We start from the raw sequence: 17378 nt of genomic DNA on the forward strand, positions 1-17378 counted from the left end.
GTGCAAATCTTCATTTCGACGAATAGAAGTCCTCAAAGCACCGTACCCAAAGATTCACTTAACAAATTGACCGGGGAAACGATGCACTGCGAGACCCTGACGCAGAGGATATTGGATTGGGAGAAATGTCAATTGGAAATTCTGTTTGCCGTACTTTAGTCCCTCCTTTCGCGAACTCTCGCGCCATGGTTTGCAACAGTATGTATCCCTCATGGACACTCTCACTAAAAATCTATTGTTCGCGGATTGCTATTCCTGTCCACTTTCACTGAAACGAAAGCCTTCAACGCAGGTAATCTCTGTGCCTCGGGTTTGATATGAAGTCAGTTCCACAGGAGGCCTACCATCATCTTCATAACCCGACAAGCATTTCTTCTACTGCATAACCTCCTCTGTCTCTTCAATGACCTCCTCAACCACTTCCTCCACAACCTTCTCCCCCTCCTCTTCTACACTTCTGGTTCTCTGGAGCGCCAACTCCTCGTCGGGATCTTTCAACCCAAGCTCTTCTCTCTCTTGTCTCAATAATTCCTTCTCCCTCGCCACCCAGCTGTACCACTCCATGTATAGCCTCCTCCTCGCGTCAATCACGGCCTGGTTAGCGCCTTCTTCCATCTCTTTGTCCAACTCATCGAATTCCTTGGAGTATTCTCGCAGGTTGCGACGGATGGTGCGCTGTTCTTCTTTGCTGAGGAGTGTTGGCGGCCGGGGTCGCCAGATGAGTTGCTTGAATTTTTCAGTGGGGTGCTCGGAAAGGAGAGCTCCGTAAAAGGTCCACAGTCGCCAGCCATTTTCCATCTAGACATTATCACATTAGCGTTCAAAAATTGTTTTCTTTTTGGAACTTGTCCCGAACACAGCAGGTGGCACAGATTTCTTACCTGATGAGTCCACACACTCGCACTAGTCGTAACATATCTCCCTGTTGGGTCCCAATCCACATCTGTCATTCCATAGTGATCCTCACTATTCATCAACATCAGGTTCGCATTCAGATTGGCGGCAACATCATGCTCCGGCTTTTCGCCCTCGTAGTCCAGATCATAGAAGTCAATGTCTGAATGTTGTTGCACACTGACTGTGGCAACGACCACGAATCGACCTTTCGGAGACCAGTAAATTCCGTTGGAGTTTTTTTTATCGTAGGTGCGCACAAGTTTGAACGCTCCTGTTCCAGGGCCCTTGATTTTCTCAGGAGCGAAGAATGAGACGGCTGTCTTAGGAAGGACGTTGCTTCCGGCCACCGCTTCCCCTGCTGTGATCAGTACGAACCGATCACCCTTTGGTTCCCACGCGAAATTAATGACAGTGTCCTTGAGAGAGTCGACGACTTCAACGGGAACGCCCTTTTCCCGGATACGGAATATTTCAAGGTTTGTGGCATTTGATTTCTTGGATTTTGAGTGGCGGTCCACTTTGACGCAGATGAACTTCCCTTCGGACTGCCAGTGAAGTTTTGCGTCGGTGACATTGAAAAGATTTCGAGTTCGCACAATCTCCTTTGAAGGAATGGACATCAAGGCAACCTTCGCAGGGTTAGATCCGATCTCAGGGGTCCAAAAGCAGAGAAGGGATTCGTAGGTTTTGATCCCTTCGCGCTGGGTCGTTGAGGGTGCCCATTCAAAATCCATGATTCCTTCGACTTTGACAGACGTTTTGTCCAGCAGATTCATTCTAGGTAGTTCGTAGATGGAGATACTCTCATGGGGCTTCATTCTTGCTACATACTTTTCATCAGCGGACCATTTGAACGCTGGCCACTGGACTTTGGCTTTTGGCGGGATGACAGCCGCTTCGGCACCTGGGGGAGGCGTAAGATCGTGGGCGACGAACGATCGTAGCGGTTTGCCTGTGGTAATGTCCCAGACGACGATGTGCTTGCCTTCTTCGTCGATAGTGAGAGGCCCTTTGCCTTCTTCCACGGTGATGGGTTGGTTGGACCATGTGGTCAGGTATGACTCTCCCGGTGAGAACTCGATCAGGCTGACAAAGGGATGCGGGAATTGTCTGATTCTTTTGAAAGAGGGGCCCCCCCACAACTGGACACCTTGCTGATGAATCGAAGCAAGATATGTTCCGTGAGGTGACCACGAAACGAAAAGTTGTGTCCAGTGTTTGCGATCGACAATTGGCTCAGGCGGTTCTTTCTTGTTGTTCCAGAAGACTCCCACATTGTCTCCTCGAAACATGACAAATTGGTCTCGAGCTTGAGGATCAAAGAGCCATGACTTGAGGTGTTCCCGATCAGCAAATGGTTCGATCTCGGGGGGAACATATTCTTCATCAATCCTTCCCTCTCTGCCATACTTTTCAATGTCTGTAAGCTTATTAACTGCCAGAGTGTGTTTTTTGTCCAGAGCTGTTCCGTGGAGCTGTTTAGTGGCTGCGACGGCCTGTTCTGGTGTTTGATATTCGACAAAAGCAAAACTGTGGAAGAATTAGGAGGCGATGAAAAAAGGGGGAAGACTAGACGTACCCCTCGGAAAATCCCTGCTCGTTCATGGGCATAAAGACTGACTCCTCACCATCTTTTATACGCCCGACAGAGTTCAGCCTCTTGAGCAAGAATTTGATGAGTTTTGACTTTTGGTCTTGGTTGACGATTGGGAGGCCATCGATAACCTAGGCAGTCAGCACAACTGTTCGAAACTACTTTTAGATCCATACATACGACGAAGGTATCGAGACCCTCTTCCATGCGCACATCATATCGTTCTTTGAGGTCACTGAAATCGATATTGTCTGCTTCATCTTCGAAGTCGTGGTCGGAGAGTTGGTCGAATCCTGGAGCCATGATTGCGATAGCGCTTATCTGCTGCTGATATATCGTCGACGTACAGCAATGTCAAGACGCAGGCGAACGACGGACATGAAACTTCAAGTGGGAGTTGTCGAATTGTGGATAATGCCAAGATTTCATGGTCACGTGGATAGAAAAGAGCTTAGTCATGCACCCATGCACAAGCAATCCCGCATCTTCTCTCTGCACTCTTACCTACCAAGTACAAACCACCAACACTGCCCACACCCAAACACATCTTGCATGTTTCATTTGGCGCATCACCGTGCTTGATCTTCTTTGTTCAATATTAATTGATGCTCCTCACCTAATCCTTGGTCTAGAGTCACATTCTCTCCCTTTCGGCCCCTTTGCGGTTGCTCGGTGCAACTCTGGCAGCATTGATGCGCTTTGGTCGAGGTGGAGGGAGCGGATGGCGCATGACTTTACTCTGACCGTGGCCTGACCGCAAACAACCGCTCTGCATTCGCCAACTTGATTTTGCCTGTTCTGTCTCATTTGATCCCGGTTCTTGGTCCGTTCAGTCACCATGTCGTGTGAGTCGCTCTGCAATCGCATATCTTGACCTTGGTTTTACTCACCCTTGCCAGTGCCGCCCGAGGTCCGCGCGCGGTATATCGCTATCATTGACTCGATCCTCGAGAGTGCTGATCTCACAACTATCACGACCAAGAAAATTCGTCAAGGCATACAGGATCAAGTTGAATATGACATCACGCCGCAGAAGGTGGGTGCAGCACTGAGTTTCGCGGGGAGCACTAGGGACTGACTGAGTGTAGAATGCCATTAGAGATTTGATCGGTGAGAGGTTCGATCTCATGAACGCGAAGAGAAATGGCGAGACTACTGTGGTTCCTTCGGTGGAAACAGCCGAGCCGATCGAACCCCCTCCTTTGACTAATGGCGTTTATCATTCTTCCGCACCATCCTCAAGCTCCCCCGCCAAACGTGAGGCAGAAAGTGAAGATATTTCTGATGTTATAGATACACCCCCTCCGAAGAAAAAAAAGAAGGCTGCAATCGACGCAGACGCTGCATACGCTGCTCGTTTACAAGCCGAAGAAGACAAGCTGGCTCGGCCCACCCGTGGTGGAGCGAGCCGAAAGGCAGCTCCTATCAAGAAGAAGAAGAGGGCAAAGAAAGAGCGTGTCACTGGTTCGGATGACTCGGAGATCGAGGGAGAGGAGCGCAAGCAGAAACCCAAGCGAGAAACCGGATTTCATGTAGGTGGAGGTGACATATTGCATTTACCGGTACTAACAAGATGCAGAAACCACTCAATCTATCGCATGCATTGTCAAATCTCTTTGATGGGGCAACACAGGTGAGGGGCTAATTCCATTTCGGTTATGCTTTCGCTAAAAGCGCCAAATAGCTGTCACGGCCGGAAACTACCAAACGCATATGGGCGTACATCAAAGCCAATGATCTCCAAGATCCCAGCGACAAAAGGTACATCATTTGCGATGCGAAGATGCGAGACGTCTTTAAGCAAGACAAGGTCCACATGTTCACCATGACGAAGTTGATCTCGCAGCAAATGTATAACCCTGACGAATGAAGACTTGATGGCACGCTCGGAAAACAATGTTTGGGCTAGGTTGACGGCATCGAAAATTTCCATTTTGCATTATTCGACAGTGACTTGATGAGCCAGTTTGAGCGGCACGGGATCCGAAGCAAAGTTGGGCGTTCGGTCCGTAAAGGACAAATGGCGCTGGGATTCGGTCAAAATCTTTGGACGAGCTTCACTTTGGCTAGCATGCATTAAGACATGGCTTTGAATCTCCACGGCAGACAGATCAAAGCAGACAGGGAAATACCAAATAGAATCATTTCGCTGGGTGCGGACTAGTCCGGCTCTCCTGTCCATGAACCGACAGTCAGGAGTGCCCAGCCTCGCTGACTAAGAACAGTCCAGAAACAACTTGCTGCTTTTTCCGTAGTATCTTGACTCGAAGAGCGTTGCGTCATGAGTCACTGTGACTCAACCGTGAGCCACAAAGTGCGAGACGAGGAGATTGGCCTTCAATTTCCAAGCAAGCTTCTAAGGATCCCCCTAATCCCCAGGAGCCGCTGTGGGGAACCTACAAGTCCACTGAAAGCGGCCGGAAGCTTTGGGCTGGTAAGGCCAACTAAGCTTTATTCGTTGGGTTCCTGAATAATATCACTCTCTCAATATTACCCCACTATTCCTTCAATTCTTTTTGGCAGCTTCAAGTCGGAGTTCGTACTGAAGACAACGTTGAACGCAACTTAACCACCACTGCCACCAGAATCCAGCACGGCGACGCATTACAACTCCTCGACTGTCGCACACGGGAAGATGTCGGATTCAGCGACCGCCACTGAAGCAACCTCTTCGCCACGGGGAGCACACAGCGGCCGAGGCAGTCGGTCAAATCAACACAACCGCGCTGGATCCTACGACCGAGACTCGCCTGACAATCGGAGCAGAAGCGGTGGAAGTAGAGGGACACGAGGCTCAAAAGGAGGGAGAGCGAGAGCGAGATCTACGAGACATGGGAGAGACGCCACGTCTTCAACACCATTGTCTCCGCAATCTGCGGCAGAAACCACCTCTGGAAGACCACCCGGGGGCGGCTTCGGTGCCCGCCTGACCGGAGCTGCCTCAAAATCTGAAGGCGACCCAAGTGATCCTCAACATCGGGAGAATGGCAACGAGCCTGCGCCTGCAGAAGAAGTGGAATTGTGCTTCATCTGTGCCAGTCCCATCGAGCACGTCTCCATTGCACCTTGCAATCATCAAAACTGCCATATTTGCTCCTTGAGGCTGAGGGCGCTTTATAAGACACGAGCTTGCGCACACTGCAGGGTAAGTCCTTTCTCCGCAATCCCTACGAGCAGCAAATTAATCAAAGTACAGACGGAAGCACCTTTCGTGATCTTTACCGACAATGCAGAGAAACGGTACGACGACTTTAAGGATGATGAATTTGTTAAGATCGACGAGAACCTGGGAATCAAGTACGAAAAAGACATCATCTTAGAAGATACCATCCTCCTACTTCGATATAACTGTCCAGACAAAGATTGTGATGTGGCATGTCTGGGTTGGCCAGATCTACACCGTCATGTCAAAAGCAAGCATGGGAAAGTGATGTGCGATCTATGCACGAGAAACAAGAAGGTCTTCACGCATGAACATGACTTGTTCATGTTTGGCGAGTTACGGAAGCACGAGAAATTTGGCGACGACAACCCAGGGGCGGTCGACCAGTCTGGCTTTAAAGGACATCCTGAATGTGGCTTTTGCAAGCAACGATTTTACGGAGACGACGAGCTTTATGCTCACTGCCGAGACAAACATGAGAGATGCCATATTTGCGATAGACGAAACGACGGCAGGAATCCACAGTACTACCTCAACTATCAGGAACTAGAGAAACATTTCGCGGCGCAGCATTTTGTCTGCTTGGACGCCGAATGCCAAGCAAACAAGACGAATGTCTTCGAGTCAGAAATGGATCTCAAAGCACATCAGCTTTCCGACCATCCGAATGGACTCTCCAAAGATGCCCGAAGAGATGCTCGTCTTGTCGACTTGTCCGGTTTTGCTATTCGAGAGCCCTACCAACCACCTCGGAGAGGAGATCGAGCAAACCGGGGCACTGGAAGAGGGCGAGATCCAAATACTGAACCATTGCCCATTTCAAGTGCCCAACCACTTGGACGGGCAGAACTGGCTTATCAACGTCAACTTGCGATCCAAAGTTCTCAATCAGTGTCGAGCAGGAATTTTGGCGGACAATTGACCCAAAGCACTCCCGTCGCTCGTCCTCAGCTCTCGTCTCTGCAACCACCTCCGTCATTACCCACTGTTGAAAGCCTCACGGTTGAAGACAGAGATACTCCAGCTGCAGGCATGACTCCTCAAGAGCAAGCTCGAACACTACGCCACCAAGCAGTAACTAACCGCGCCACGTCGCTCCTAAAGAACGACAAGACTAAACTTTCCCAGTTTCGCACCCATGTCTCCGCTTACCGTAGCGGGACTAGCTCTGCAAATGACTTGATTGATTCGTTCTTTTCTCTTTTCGACTGTCCGAGTTCTGAATTGGGCAAGCTCGTCCGCGAACTGGCAGATCTGTACGAAGACGAGACGAAGCAGCAGGCATTGCTGCAGGCGTGGAACAACTGGCGCAGTATTAACGAGGATTATCCCAGCCTCCCTGGTCCCAGTGGCACACTCCCATCCGTGTCGACTGGTCCAGCAAGTTCTGGCCGGCGGGTATTGACGCTCAAGAAGAGCACAGCGCAGTCATCTCGCTCGGCGGTGTCAAGACAGGGCTCCTGGGGCAACGCAATTGCTAGTGGAACAAGTCAAGAACCGTTTCCTGCATTGTCAGTTGCAAATAAGAGCTCTTCGCGCCCATTTTCAAACATAGCAATCCCGCCTGCATGGGGCAATACATCCGCTCCCACGAGCACCACTGCAACTCTCAGCGCCATACGCCCAGCGCCCACGACTGCATCCACTATACGTCAGAAAATTAGCTCCCGTAATACTGCACCCCCGCGCCCGACAGAAGATGCCTTTCCCTCGTTGCCAGCTGCGCCGAAGCCAAACACTATGATGGCTGGCTTCAACACGCGGGGCTCAGTGAGATGGCTCAGCTCACCTTCCGGCTCGGGAACCACTACGCCAGTAAATCCATGGGGAAACGGGGGCCTGGCACCCACACCGGCACAGGCACAGACAACTGGAGCTGCCAGTGCGAGCCGCGCGGGAGGAGTTGGTGACAACCCTGATGATAGTGAGGTGATTTCAGCAGGGAGAAGGAAAGGGAAGAAAGGAAAGAAGGGAGAGACCTTATTCCACTTTGGGTAGAGTGACTATCCGCTACTATGGCATACATGATGTCAAAGACAAGCTGATCAGCATCAACCCAGCCGGCGGCAGAACTTGATGGCATTGGATATGTGCAGAGATAAAGATATCTTGCCCCAGCCATTGCCACGGACAGGAATGAGAAATAGACCAGATATTTCAACGGCAAACAGTAAATTGGCATGCAGCATTCAAGGAATCGATACTCGTTGGCGGGTCTAGTATGAGCGGAGCTCGAGCTCAATAGCAGTTTGATTTTTGCTCATTGGTGGCTTTCTCTTGAACCTTGAAGGCTAGAGGAACCGTAGGCGCCAGAACAAGATACGATATGACCCAGTATGCCCAAGTGCCTAGTACATAATTTGAGCAGCACAGACGGTAACATGGGCTAACGAAATCACCGGACAGAGGTAAGGCGGCTTTTTTGCAGCCTATGGTCCTAAATGGAGGTATCAATGGTGTACAACGTCAAATGCTATGATAAGACCTTACGCTAGGCTCTAGCCTGCCTCATTGCTATTGATATTCAAGCGGATGTTGGCCTGGACAACATGGTAAAGGATTGGCGGAGGTCTCAACCGGTCCTTTTAAAGAGACAGCGAGTCCGTGCCAGGCTGGACAGAAGCAAACAAACCAAATGCCACCAGACAACAGATTCAAGGATATGCATTGATCAATTTTGCCTCTTTTCCTATCTCTAGTGGTAACCCATGTATGGCTACTTGCGTGGCTCATTTTCAGCTTCCGTACAATTTCGATACTTGATTGGAAGCGGATTTATCCTAATTTCTCCTTTCTCCGTCCACTCCACGCCATTTCAATTGCCCATCGCCTCCCCTTTGACGTACGGAGTACAGGTGTAATCAGTGTCGTACTGGAGATTACCATTCCAGAGTTGCCCATCTCTCTCCAACAGATCCATTACCTTGATGGCCGTTTTAATGTTGGTGAATTCGATCGATGCGCAGCCGTCAGGTGTGTAGCTATACTCAATGACGTGATGAGCATGAGGGTTTTTGATCTTGTAAGGGATCATGTTAAAGATGTATTCGTCTATGTTGCTGATGAGGATGATTCGGGAGGCATGGGACCTGCCCAAAACTTTGCGCTCAAGCTCATCATTTCGGGGATAGGTTGGATCCGTGGGCATCCAGCAACGAACAGCAACACCCTTGATCTTGAATCGGTTCGCATCACCGGCTTTCCCTCCTTTGACTTCTTGATTTTTCATCATGTTGTGCGCAGATTCTTCGTAGTTGAAGACGACTCGAGCGGTCATGAAGGAAGTCGCTCCACCGATTGGTGGAAAGAGCTGGATGGACTCTAAAGAACCACCCCTGACAACGCTGAGAACATCCGCCAAAGTGCTTCCGACTGGAATGGCGTCGATCATAACAGTCCGATACGCGTCAGCATTGCCAGCTGCGTCCTCAGGGAGGTAGCGCACTGGATGGTCAATGAATGGGCTGTTTTGGCGCCAGGCAATCCCGTTCTCTCCGAGGGCTTGCCACTTTTCTTGGTCACTCTCAAAAACTGGGTTGTCTTTGTTGATCAACCATTTAGGCATCCCATGGAGATCGTCGCCGATCTGAATAGTGATGCGAGACTTTGGCCGAGCGGCAGAGAAGACCATAGTGGTAGGTGATTGGCCGGTATCACAACTAGTGAGGGACGAAGACGGGGTGAGTCTGCCATGGTGTTCATCGTTTGGAGGCTTGCCTGGTCTGTTTTCAAGCAACAATACCTCAAAATTTGACAGATGCAGGTTTACTCCGTTTGACTATCCAACCACGTTAGTAAATCTTGGCCATGGGGGAAACAAACCGACCTTTCCCTGCAAGGCTTGCTCGTGTGAAGCGACAGGTTCTTGTCCGTATTTAGCGACGATTGCTGCAGGCTATGTGGTGGTTAGTGCAATCATCGGGATAGTGACAAACAAAGGGCATTCACCAGTTCAAGGACAGGATTTTGCGTAGTCTACTCTTGTCAGAGGCCGTTCACCGAGAGGCATTCCACTTGCTTACCAAAAGACGAACTTGACTTGGAATCTTTGGTGAAGCCTTCAGTCGCTGTTGGCTACCATTTGAGGGGTTGTTGGACCGGGATTGGTCCTGTGAGACACACATGTCGTTCTCGTGTTCAGCTTCGTCCTTCACTTTTGCTCCACCGAGTGACTCAGGAGAGATGTCGATAAGCCTGTTGATGCTTGGACGGATTTTAGCAGGAGTTACAGGGAATTTGTCGTCATCGGCAGTCTCGTCGATAGAGAAGTGCTTGCGAAGAGTCCGCCGCAAGGCAGAATCGGCAGAATCATCAAACGTAGGCTTCTTCAGCAGATCAAGGTTGTAGAGCTGCGCATCATCGGCGATATCACATGCTGCTGCGGCTACCACACCAGCCACGTCCTTCTGGGCTGATATATCAGGTTCGGAATATTCTTTTCCTGTAGACTGTTCCCTTCCCTTGGGTTGAGCTTTCTCCTTGGCGGCGTCTTTGACTTTCTGGTACTCACGATAAAACTCTTTCAAAGCTGCCTCTTCATCCTCTTCCGATAGGTCAGTCTTTTTATGCCCACCAGTAGTATCAGCGTCGCTCTTGTTGGCATTATATTTGATGATGGCACCCAGGTTGTTAATTGTGGTTGTCATGCTCGCAATCTGTTGTCTGCTCTTTCTGAGTTGGTCTTCAACCTCGGCGCGTCGCATGATTTGTTGAGCCAAGGCTGCTCTGGTGGCTTTGTGAGCTCGTTGTTCGTTCTCCAAAGCCACACATAGCGTTTCACTGAAAGATGTTGAGTCAGATAGATTTTGACCGGGGAAGCCTCCTTCTAATAAGAACGTGGTGGGCGTGACATCCATGATTGGGATTTGAGTATGGGATGAAACGGGTTCTGGTGCCTACGCATCTTATTAATAAGACAGACAAAGTGACGGGCAGGGAGAAGTGAAATTCTGAATCCACACTTACAATGAAAGAGTTATTTCTTCCGTGCTGGCTCACAGCGGCGCCTTCAGATTCCCGTTGAACATGAATCGCAACCGCTTTTTTGGTTGGGCTTGCGGCACCTTCAACGGCGGAACGGAGAGCTGCTGGACCCAGTCGCAGTCGAGAGTCTCCAAGATCAGGCTTGATGTGTTTGTTGAAGAAGTCCGCATCAGTCGAGGAAGGGTTTGGATACAGTGCAAGGTTTTCATATGGCATATCACTGACAGGGAGAAGCTTGTTCTGTGAAGGTGCGGCCAAGGGGAGTGCTGCTCCTTGAGGGAACCTCTGAGAAATCTGTTTTTCAAGATAGAGTTTCGCTGATTGAGTGAGGGACTGAATGTTAATGACAGGGTCAACGGGAGTAAACTTGAAGCTGCCAAGTTGCGACTGATTGAGATCCTGGCGCTCCATGGGAGGGTATTTGAACAGCCGCCCAGTCGCCTTGTTCGAAGTCATGGCAAGCCGCTGAAGAGAGTGAGGAGATGATGCACATAGGAAGAGATGAACAGAACCAACGGATAAAGTGCGACCCGATGATGTGAGAAACGGAATGGAGAAGATATAGACACAGGACGGCGAGAGTTGAGGAGAGGAAGGGCTTCAGGACGTGTGAGAGAGCAGAGAGGAAAAGGAAAGGACCAGCCTCACCCTCACAGCCTCGCAATCGCAGCTGCCCTATCGATGTCGACAGTGAGGACTCACTTACCAGAACATACCTAGGTATCCAGGTGGTCGAGACTCTCAATATTGACCCCTCATCACAGAATCATCTTCCTTCCGATTGCTCCATCATGGCCATGGCTTTCACGGTTATTCATGTCTCCTAATCAGAGACACGCAAACGAGGGTATCTTCAAAGAGCTTCAAAGCACCAAAATAACCCTTCCAAGCATTCAAAAATGCACTGATCTCGGCTGCTTGGATTGCTGTTTACCCGAATATTCGTACGTGACGAAAATCAAGCCTCGGCCGGCATGGTCCTTGTTGCCTGAGCCGAGCCTTTTTTTTTTTTTTTACCAATATATACCCTCACCAAAGATGTCAGAGGTGTAAGAAGCCTACGCCCCAATACTCCCTCCGAGCACTTATGAGGCGGTCCTTGGACGCGAGGGCGTAAACAAGAAATGTGCTGTGGACAGGGAGAATCGGAGAGTTCCCCAGAATGGCCGACGCCCAGATGCTTTGCCTGCGACTTACGGTGAATGGCACCGATGGCCCGTTTCCCAGATATGCCGAATGCTTCACGGGATATGCATGAAACAGCAAGCGAGGTGACACTGAAATCACCCTCCAATCAAACCAAAGTCGCTGAAGCACACGAAATAACCAACAACCCGAATCATCTGTGCAGCGAATGTCTCTCTTCCACCATCGCCGCTTAAATTCTTAAGCGGAGCAATAAGTGGCAGGCATCAGAAGGGCAACGCCATACTTCATTGCAACGGCTGTGGCAACATCGTGGGCGCTGACACGCCTATAGCATCATGATGGTCCACTCGGCAAATGACCGCAGGCCCCTGGTATCCCCGCCTTGCCTTAGCTGACAATGATCAGCCCAGTTGTTAGCAGCGACGAACTCTGGAGGCCAGTGAGAGCTTTGTCCAGTATCTTCTAGCGCATCTTGGGTACGGGAAGCTTAGTGTGACTTGGCTGCGGTTGGTGCCTGTATCTTTGGCATCGACGTCAATGGCTGAAATGCGTTCCATCGATGGTTCCCACACGACGATCGACGCATGTCCATCATCCACGTTCTCTTCACCCTCAAGTCACTTGCCCCATGAGGAAGGACAGCATGACCATGCAAGGATGCGCTTCCAGCCTGACGTCTTCTGTCGTGCTGGACCAGAATGTCTGTCGAAACCCCGAAGGACATCCTGCAGACCGTCTTCCGGTAAGCGATCGTCCTCCGTTGTTCCAGATTAAAAATATCCTTCAGTCAAGTCTGTACTCGGTACGACCCTCCGTCCCCATTTCGACGATTTGGACGCATCGTCTATATATGCAGTCTTCCCCGTTCTCTCCTCTTTACTCCACACTGAACACCTGCCGTCGCCCACTGTTATGGAAAAGACTAATCCCAAAATTTCGGACTCTGACGATGCTCGTTCTCCTTCCGAGAATGAGAAGCACGTCGAAGGCGGTGTACCTGTCGATGTTGTCACTACCCCAGACCCAGATGAAGGTCTGAGTGAAGAAGAGCGAAAGCATATTGTAGGCAAGAACTCATTCTTGTCTCAAGGAGGTGAATGACTGATTGTCCTTTAGGACCGCAAATTGCTCTGGAAACTTGACATTCAGCTGATCCCATGGCTTTGCTTGCTCTACCTGATTTCTTTCTTGGACCGGACCAATATTGGAAACGCCAAAATCGACGGTCTTCAAGAAGACTTGAACCTGACCAACAACGAATACAATGATACTTTGACAATCTTTTTCATTTCGTATTCGCTGTTCGAGCCTCTCACCCAGATTTTGTTGAAACGGTTTAAGCCGTCCATCTTTCTTCCCACAATCATGATTTTATGGGGTGAGTAAGCTGGCGTCAGGTCCGGAACCACCACGGTGGTAATTTCCTGCGTCTTGGTTCGGAGCTTCATTTATGTACCAGCCTTGCTAACCGGAGTCCTACTTTCCTAGGTATCTGCATGACCACAATGGGTCTTGTCCACAATTTTTCCGGCCTCATGGCCGCACGATGGTTCCTTGGGTTGACTGAAGCGGGTCTTTTCCCTGGTGCGTTAAATCTTCGAGTCTCTCCAGGTTCCTTCTGACATTGCCGTAGGCGTCAATTACTACCTATCTTGTTGGTACAGACGATCTGAGTTCGGTATTCGAGCGGCCATCTTTTTTTCTGCGGCGGCTCTTGCTGGATCTTTTGGTGGCTTGCTCGCCGCTGCTATCGTCCAGATGGATGGGGTGGGAGGTAAGCCAGGCTGGGCATGGATCTTCATCCTCGAAGGCCTTGCTACGATCATCATAGCTGGGCTGTCGTATTTCATGGCAAGCTTCATGCCATTACCGTGGATAGAACGCTCGCAGGCTAACAGGGAACACAGGTCCACGACTTCCCGGACGAAGCCAAATTTCTCAGCGAAGATGACCGGCGTCGTGTGATTCGGCGCCTTAAACTAGACAAACAATCTAGCGCTGAGCACGAAGCATTCAAACTGCAGTATTTCTGGGCCGCCGCCACGGACTGGAAGACCTGGACAGGCGCCATGATTTACATGGGCTGTGATGGTGCTCTTTATGCGTTTTCTCTCTTCATTCCCACGATCATTCAGCAAATGGGTTATAAGAGCATACACGCTCAGCTGCTTAGCGTGCCGCCTTATGCTGTGGCTGCGGCGGTAACGATTTTCGTTGGGTTTATTGCTGATAGAACTAGAATGAGAGGTATATCTCTCTTTCCCACCTCTTTCTTCCTCTCCCTCTTCAGATGCCTCTTTCGCTGACGGAATGAAATAGGCTACTGCAATATGGTCATGGCCTTGTTTGGCATAGCTGGTTTTGGTATGCTTCTAGGCTCGGGAGAACCGCACGTCCAATATGCAGGCACATTCTTGGGTGCCATGGGAATATACCCATGCATCCCAAACACGATTACTTGGACAGCGAATAATGTCGAGGGTGTCTACAAGCGAGGCATCGCCTTGGGATTCGTCATTGGATGGGGCAACCTGAATGGTATGGAACAGTTTTCCCTGTCTACTCTCTTATGCCTTCGGTTCTATATCTCGTCAAGTCAGAAGCATCTTCCCGTGGGGTGTTTCGAGAACTGTTTCGAATCTGCTCTGGCACAACAAAGGCGGCCGAAAAACACAAACAACAAGTTCTGACTCTGTGAGATAGGAATCATGTCTAGTAACATCTACCGCGCACAAGACAAGCCTCGATTCCGGCCCGGCCACGCCGTGGTTCTCGGCTACGAAGCTGTCTTTCTTCTAGGTGGCAGTATCCTGCAGCACGTCCTGCTGAGAAGAGAGAATGCCAAGCGTCGGGCGGGCGAGAGGGATGTGTGGGTGGAGGGCAAGACCGAGGACGAGATTGAGAAGTTAGGGGATCAGAGGCCCGATTTCATGTACACCCTTTGATGTTGTAAGAGAAATCTGGTAGAGGGAACAGAGACTTGAAGGTGGTTTTTTTGGAGGCAGAGAAAGGGGAGTGAATTGCAGCCATCTGCTAGGTGGAGGGAGGGAAGAGGCTGGGAACATGTGGCTTATGAAGCAGAGATCTGGCAACACGAGACCTGAAGGCGCACAGAGGCGTCTAAGCACGATTGGGATTCGGACCCCAGGATATAATGAGGAGATCACTAGATAGAAAGGCCTTGCCAAGGCGAACCGAAATCGATATCGCGGCAAACCGAATTCCTGCCTGCCCGAGTACAGGGGGGAAGGGGAGAGGCGGATCATCCAGCCTTGTCATCAAGCCCTAGCCTGGCTGTTGCTACTTGGGCGCAAAATATCGTATCCGTACCATCCGCAGGAAGCGCAACCTGTGCTGAGTCTCTCGACCGAGCCCATAACATATCACAATATGAGGCACTCACTCTATTTTGTGCGTTTTTTCATGACAGCGTATCCTTCCCCTTCATGTGTATGCTTGTAGCAGCCACTCTCTCAGGTCCCGACGTGTGTCATATCTGTGCTTCATCACTCAATCATTACATGCTTTCAAGTTGTTTTTTCGTGTCGTAACGAATACCGTCAAGCTCAGTTGATTGGCTCGTTGCTCTTTGCTCTCGAGTTCGGCGCGTCTATCCGCGGTGGTGATTTTGACTTTCGGCCCGGATGAGGGGAATTGCTAATTCTGCCACAAATTGAACCATCAGCCACAAGCGTCATCTGAATCGTGCTCTGAAACGGAAAGAAATGCCACTGAGATGGCACAAGGAAGAACGAATCTGGTACTTACGATCTCCTTCTCTCACCCTCTCTGCGAAACTCCTCAATGATGCGTAGCATCTCCTTCCTGCCCGCCGAGGCATCCACTACCCTCCCACCCAGACTCATGCTAACCTTCGCATCCGTTCTGACCATCAAGAGTCTCTTTAGGAGTAAGTGCCTCATGTTAAGACAGACAAATACCCCGCAATCACTTGAGTTATCCTGCAACGGCGAGTCGGTCAATTGGATGAACCGCAGAGGCTTGTTGATCAGTCTGGAGAGTTTTTGGGTGACGTAGTGTGCTTCGTTTTGATTTCCGGGTGGCATGCTGTCATAATGGAATGCGACGCCGTCAACGATGGAAACTAAGAGCAGAGACCAGTGCGTGCCACCTTCAGCGATGGAGGCAGAGTGGTTGTCGTTGATGGGGAGGAAGATATGTGAGACGTTGGTGAAGTCAGGAAGAGCGTCCTAGAAAGCAAATCAAGATGAGGGAAGGGATCGCAGAGGGATTGTGTTTGGTAGCAGAAATACCTTTATCGTCCGAGGATCGGGGGTCTGCATGAGCATAAACGACATGGTAGGGCGGAGGAGCACAATGTGAGAGTGTTTGTAGTTGGTCAGGTATTCTCGCTCCAGATACCTTGTAGCAATACTCGTCAGATCTTGCGTCTCTCCTTGATAAGGCGAGCGATGCGCCTACTCTTCCCAGAATGAGATGACCTGTACAGGCACCAAAATGTCAGCCTCAAACAGCCTTCATATTCCCGACAAGGGACACAATCATACATTGTCTGTCAACCAATCATTCTTCAGTACTGATATGTCTTCTCTTGTCACTGTACGGCCTCTCCTTCTCAGTAAATAGTCTGTGTTGCAGGGGAAAACCATCAGGCAAGGGTGCGAAGGAATACGGACATCGGACATCGTAGTCTGCACGGGCTTGGTCAGCACGACAACGTGAGTGTGGGAGCGAATATACTCACAGCTCAAGTATGCATCTTCTGGTGCAAGCTTCATGTTCACGTGGTGTCAGTTAGCCCAGAAGGTTGTTTGTAATCGAATATAAGGTGCGGCAGTGATATGCAAGGTGCGGCCATGGTGGGGGAGGGGACCGCAGACAGGGGAAGAGATGTCCGTCTTCATGATGTGTGCACCTACTGATCTTCCAAATGCTCGGCTCATTCGCCCTCCAAATGGATGAAGATCTGGCATTTCTTTCGAGTTGTGAAATGTCCGCTCAAGGGCCACAGAGTAGGAAGGAAGATGTCATCAAGACGTCAAGTGTGAGGCTGCGGGTGCCAGACGGGTGATAGCTTCACGGCTCACCAGTCGCTTGCAGGGGGATGAGGTTTCATACTGAATCCATGGCAGAGATAGTTAAGAATGCGAATACAGTAACGCCCAGGCAATGTGTGTTGAGCGCCTCTCACGGTCAAACGTCGTCAAATGTGGTTGAGCGAGAAGGGATTTGCTCTGTTCTCCCATCTTCTGTGTGATGGACTTTCCGCCGTACGTCACCCGCGCTTGAATGAGCCACTAGCCACAGCCTCATCGGATTTCAAGCCTAAGTCCTCGCCTTGTCATGTGCCTACACTCTCGTACACGACGTGCATCTACAAATAGGCACCTCTACGAACTCCGTCTCAGGGCTAAAGCAGCAGATCGCCCAATTCCTCTAAATGTGCTTTTCATTCACTCTGCAGTGAAGAGCATGTCCAACTACAAGATTCCTTCAGCTAGTGGTATTTTAGGCTGCCTTCCATCAAGTCATGGTCTGCTAGTACTGTACATATGCTCCCTCTTTTCCTTTTTGTGATACATGACCAACGCCGGCCCTCACCCTGCATCC

The 17378-nt window shown here is 50.2% G+C and overlaps 6 protein-coding genes across 6 annotated transcripts; 3 read left to right on the plus strand and 3 right to left on the minus strand.

The window, feature by feature from the left end:
• Positions 1–375: 375 nt before the first annotated feature.
• Positions 376–2794, minus strand: Z519_01963 (eukaryotic translation initiation factor 3 subunit B; the record flags this gene model as incomplete). The annotated part of the gene is made up of 4 exons (XM_016759720.1): positions 376–798; positions 882–2427; positions 2477–2622; positions 2672–2794. 4 exons carry the CDS (start codon positions 2792–2794, stop codon positions 376–378), a joined length of 2238 nt encoding a protein of 745 aa, XP_016623241.1.
• Positions 2795–3329: 535 nt separating this feature from the next.
• On the plus strand, positions 3330–4361 carry Z519_01964 (uncharacterized protein; the record flags this gene model as incomplete). The annotated part of the gene is made up of 5 exons (XM_016759721.1): positions 3330–3336; positions 3391–3527; positions 3580–4023; positions 4071–4124; positions 4176–4361. 5 exons carry the CDS (start codon positions 3330–3332, stop codon positions 4359–4361), a joined length of 828 nt encoding a protein of 275 aa, XP_016623242.1.
• A 765-nt stretch (positions 4362–5126) lies between these two features.
• On the plus strand, positions 5127–7652 carry Z519_01965 (uncharacterized protein; the record flags this gene model as incomplete). Its single annotated transcript, XM_016759722.1, has 2 exons — positions 5127–5636; positions 5688–7652. The coding sequence occupies 2 exons, from the start codon at positions 5127–5129 to the stop codon at positions 7650–7652; spliced, it is 2475 nt and encodes an 824-aa protein (XP_016623243.1).
• Positions 7653–8469: 817 nt separating this feature from the next.
• Positions 8470–11093, minus strand: Z519_01966 (uncharacterized protein; the record flags this gene model as incomplete). Its single annotated transcript, XM_016759723.1, has 5 exons — positions 8470–9432; positions 9481–9549; positions 9603–9629; positions 9677–10549; positions 10620–11093. The coding sequence occupies 5 exons, from the start codon at positions 11091–11093 to the stop codon at positions 8470–8472; spliced, it is 2406 nt and encodes an 801-aa protein (XP_016623244.1).
• A 1605-nt stretch (positions 11094–12698) lies between these two features.
• On the plus strand, positions 12699–14731 carry Z519_01967 (uncharacterized protein; the record flags this gene model as incomplete). The annotated part of the gene is made up of 7 exons (XM_016759724.1): positions 12699–12848; positions 12903–13164; positions 13275–13370; positions 13420–13553; positions 13694–14033; positions 14106–14324; positions 14490–14731. 7 exons carry the CDS (start codon positions 12699–12701, stop codon positions 14729–14731), a joined length of 1443 nt encoding a protein of 480 aa, XP_016623245.1.
• An 819-nt stretch (positions 14732–15550) lies between these two features.
• Positions 15551–16105, minus strand: Z519_01968 (uncharacterized protein; the record flags this gene model as incomplete). Its single annotated transcript, XM_016759725.1, has 2 exons — positions 15551–15997; positions 16061–16105. 2 exons carry the CDS (start codon positions 16103–16105, stop codon positions 15551–15553), a joined length of 492 nt encoding a protein of 163 aa, XP_016623246.1.
• Between the last annotated feature and the right edge of the window lie 1273 nt (positions 16106–17378).

The sequence above is a fragment of the Cladophialophora bantiana genome (assembly GCF_000835475.1).
Source record: "Cladophialophora bantiana CBS 173.52 unplaced genomic scaffold supercont1.3, whole genome shotgun sequence".
NCBI lineage: Eukaryota > Fungi > Ascomycota > Eurotiomycetes > Chaetothyriales > Herpotrichiellaceae > Cladophialophora > Cladophialophora bantiana.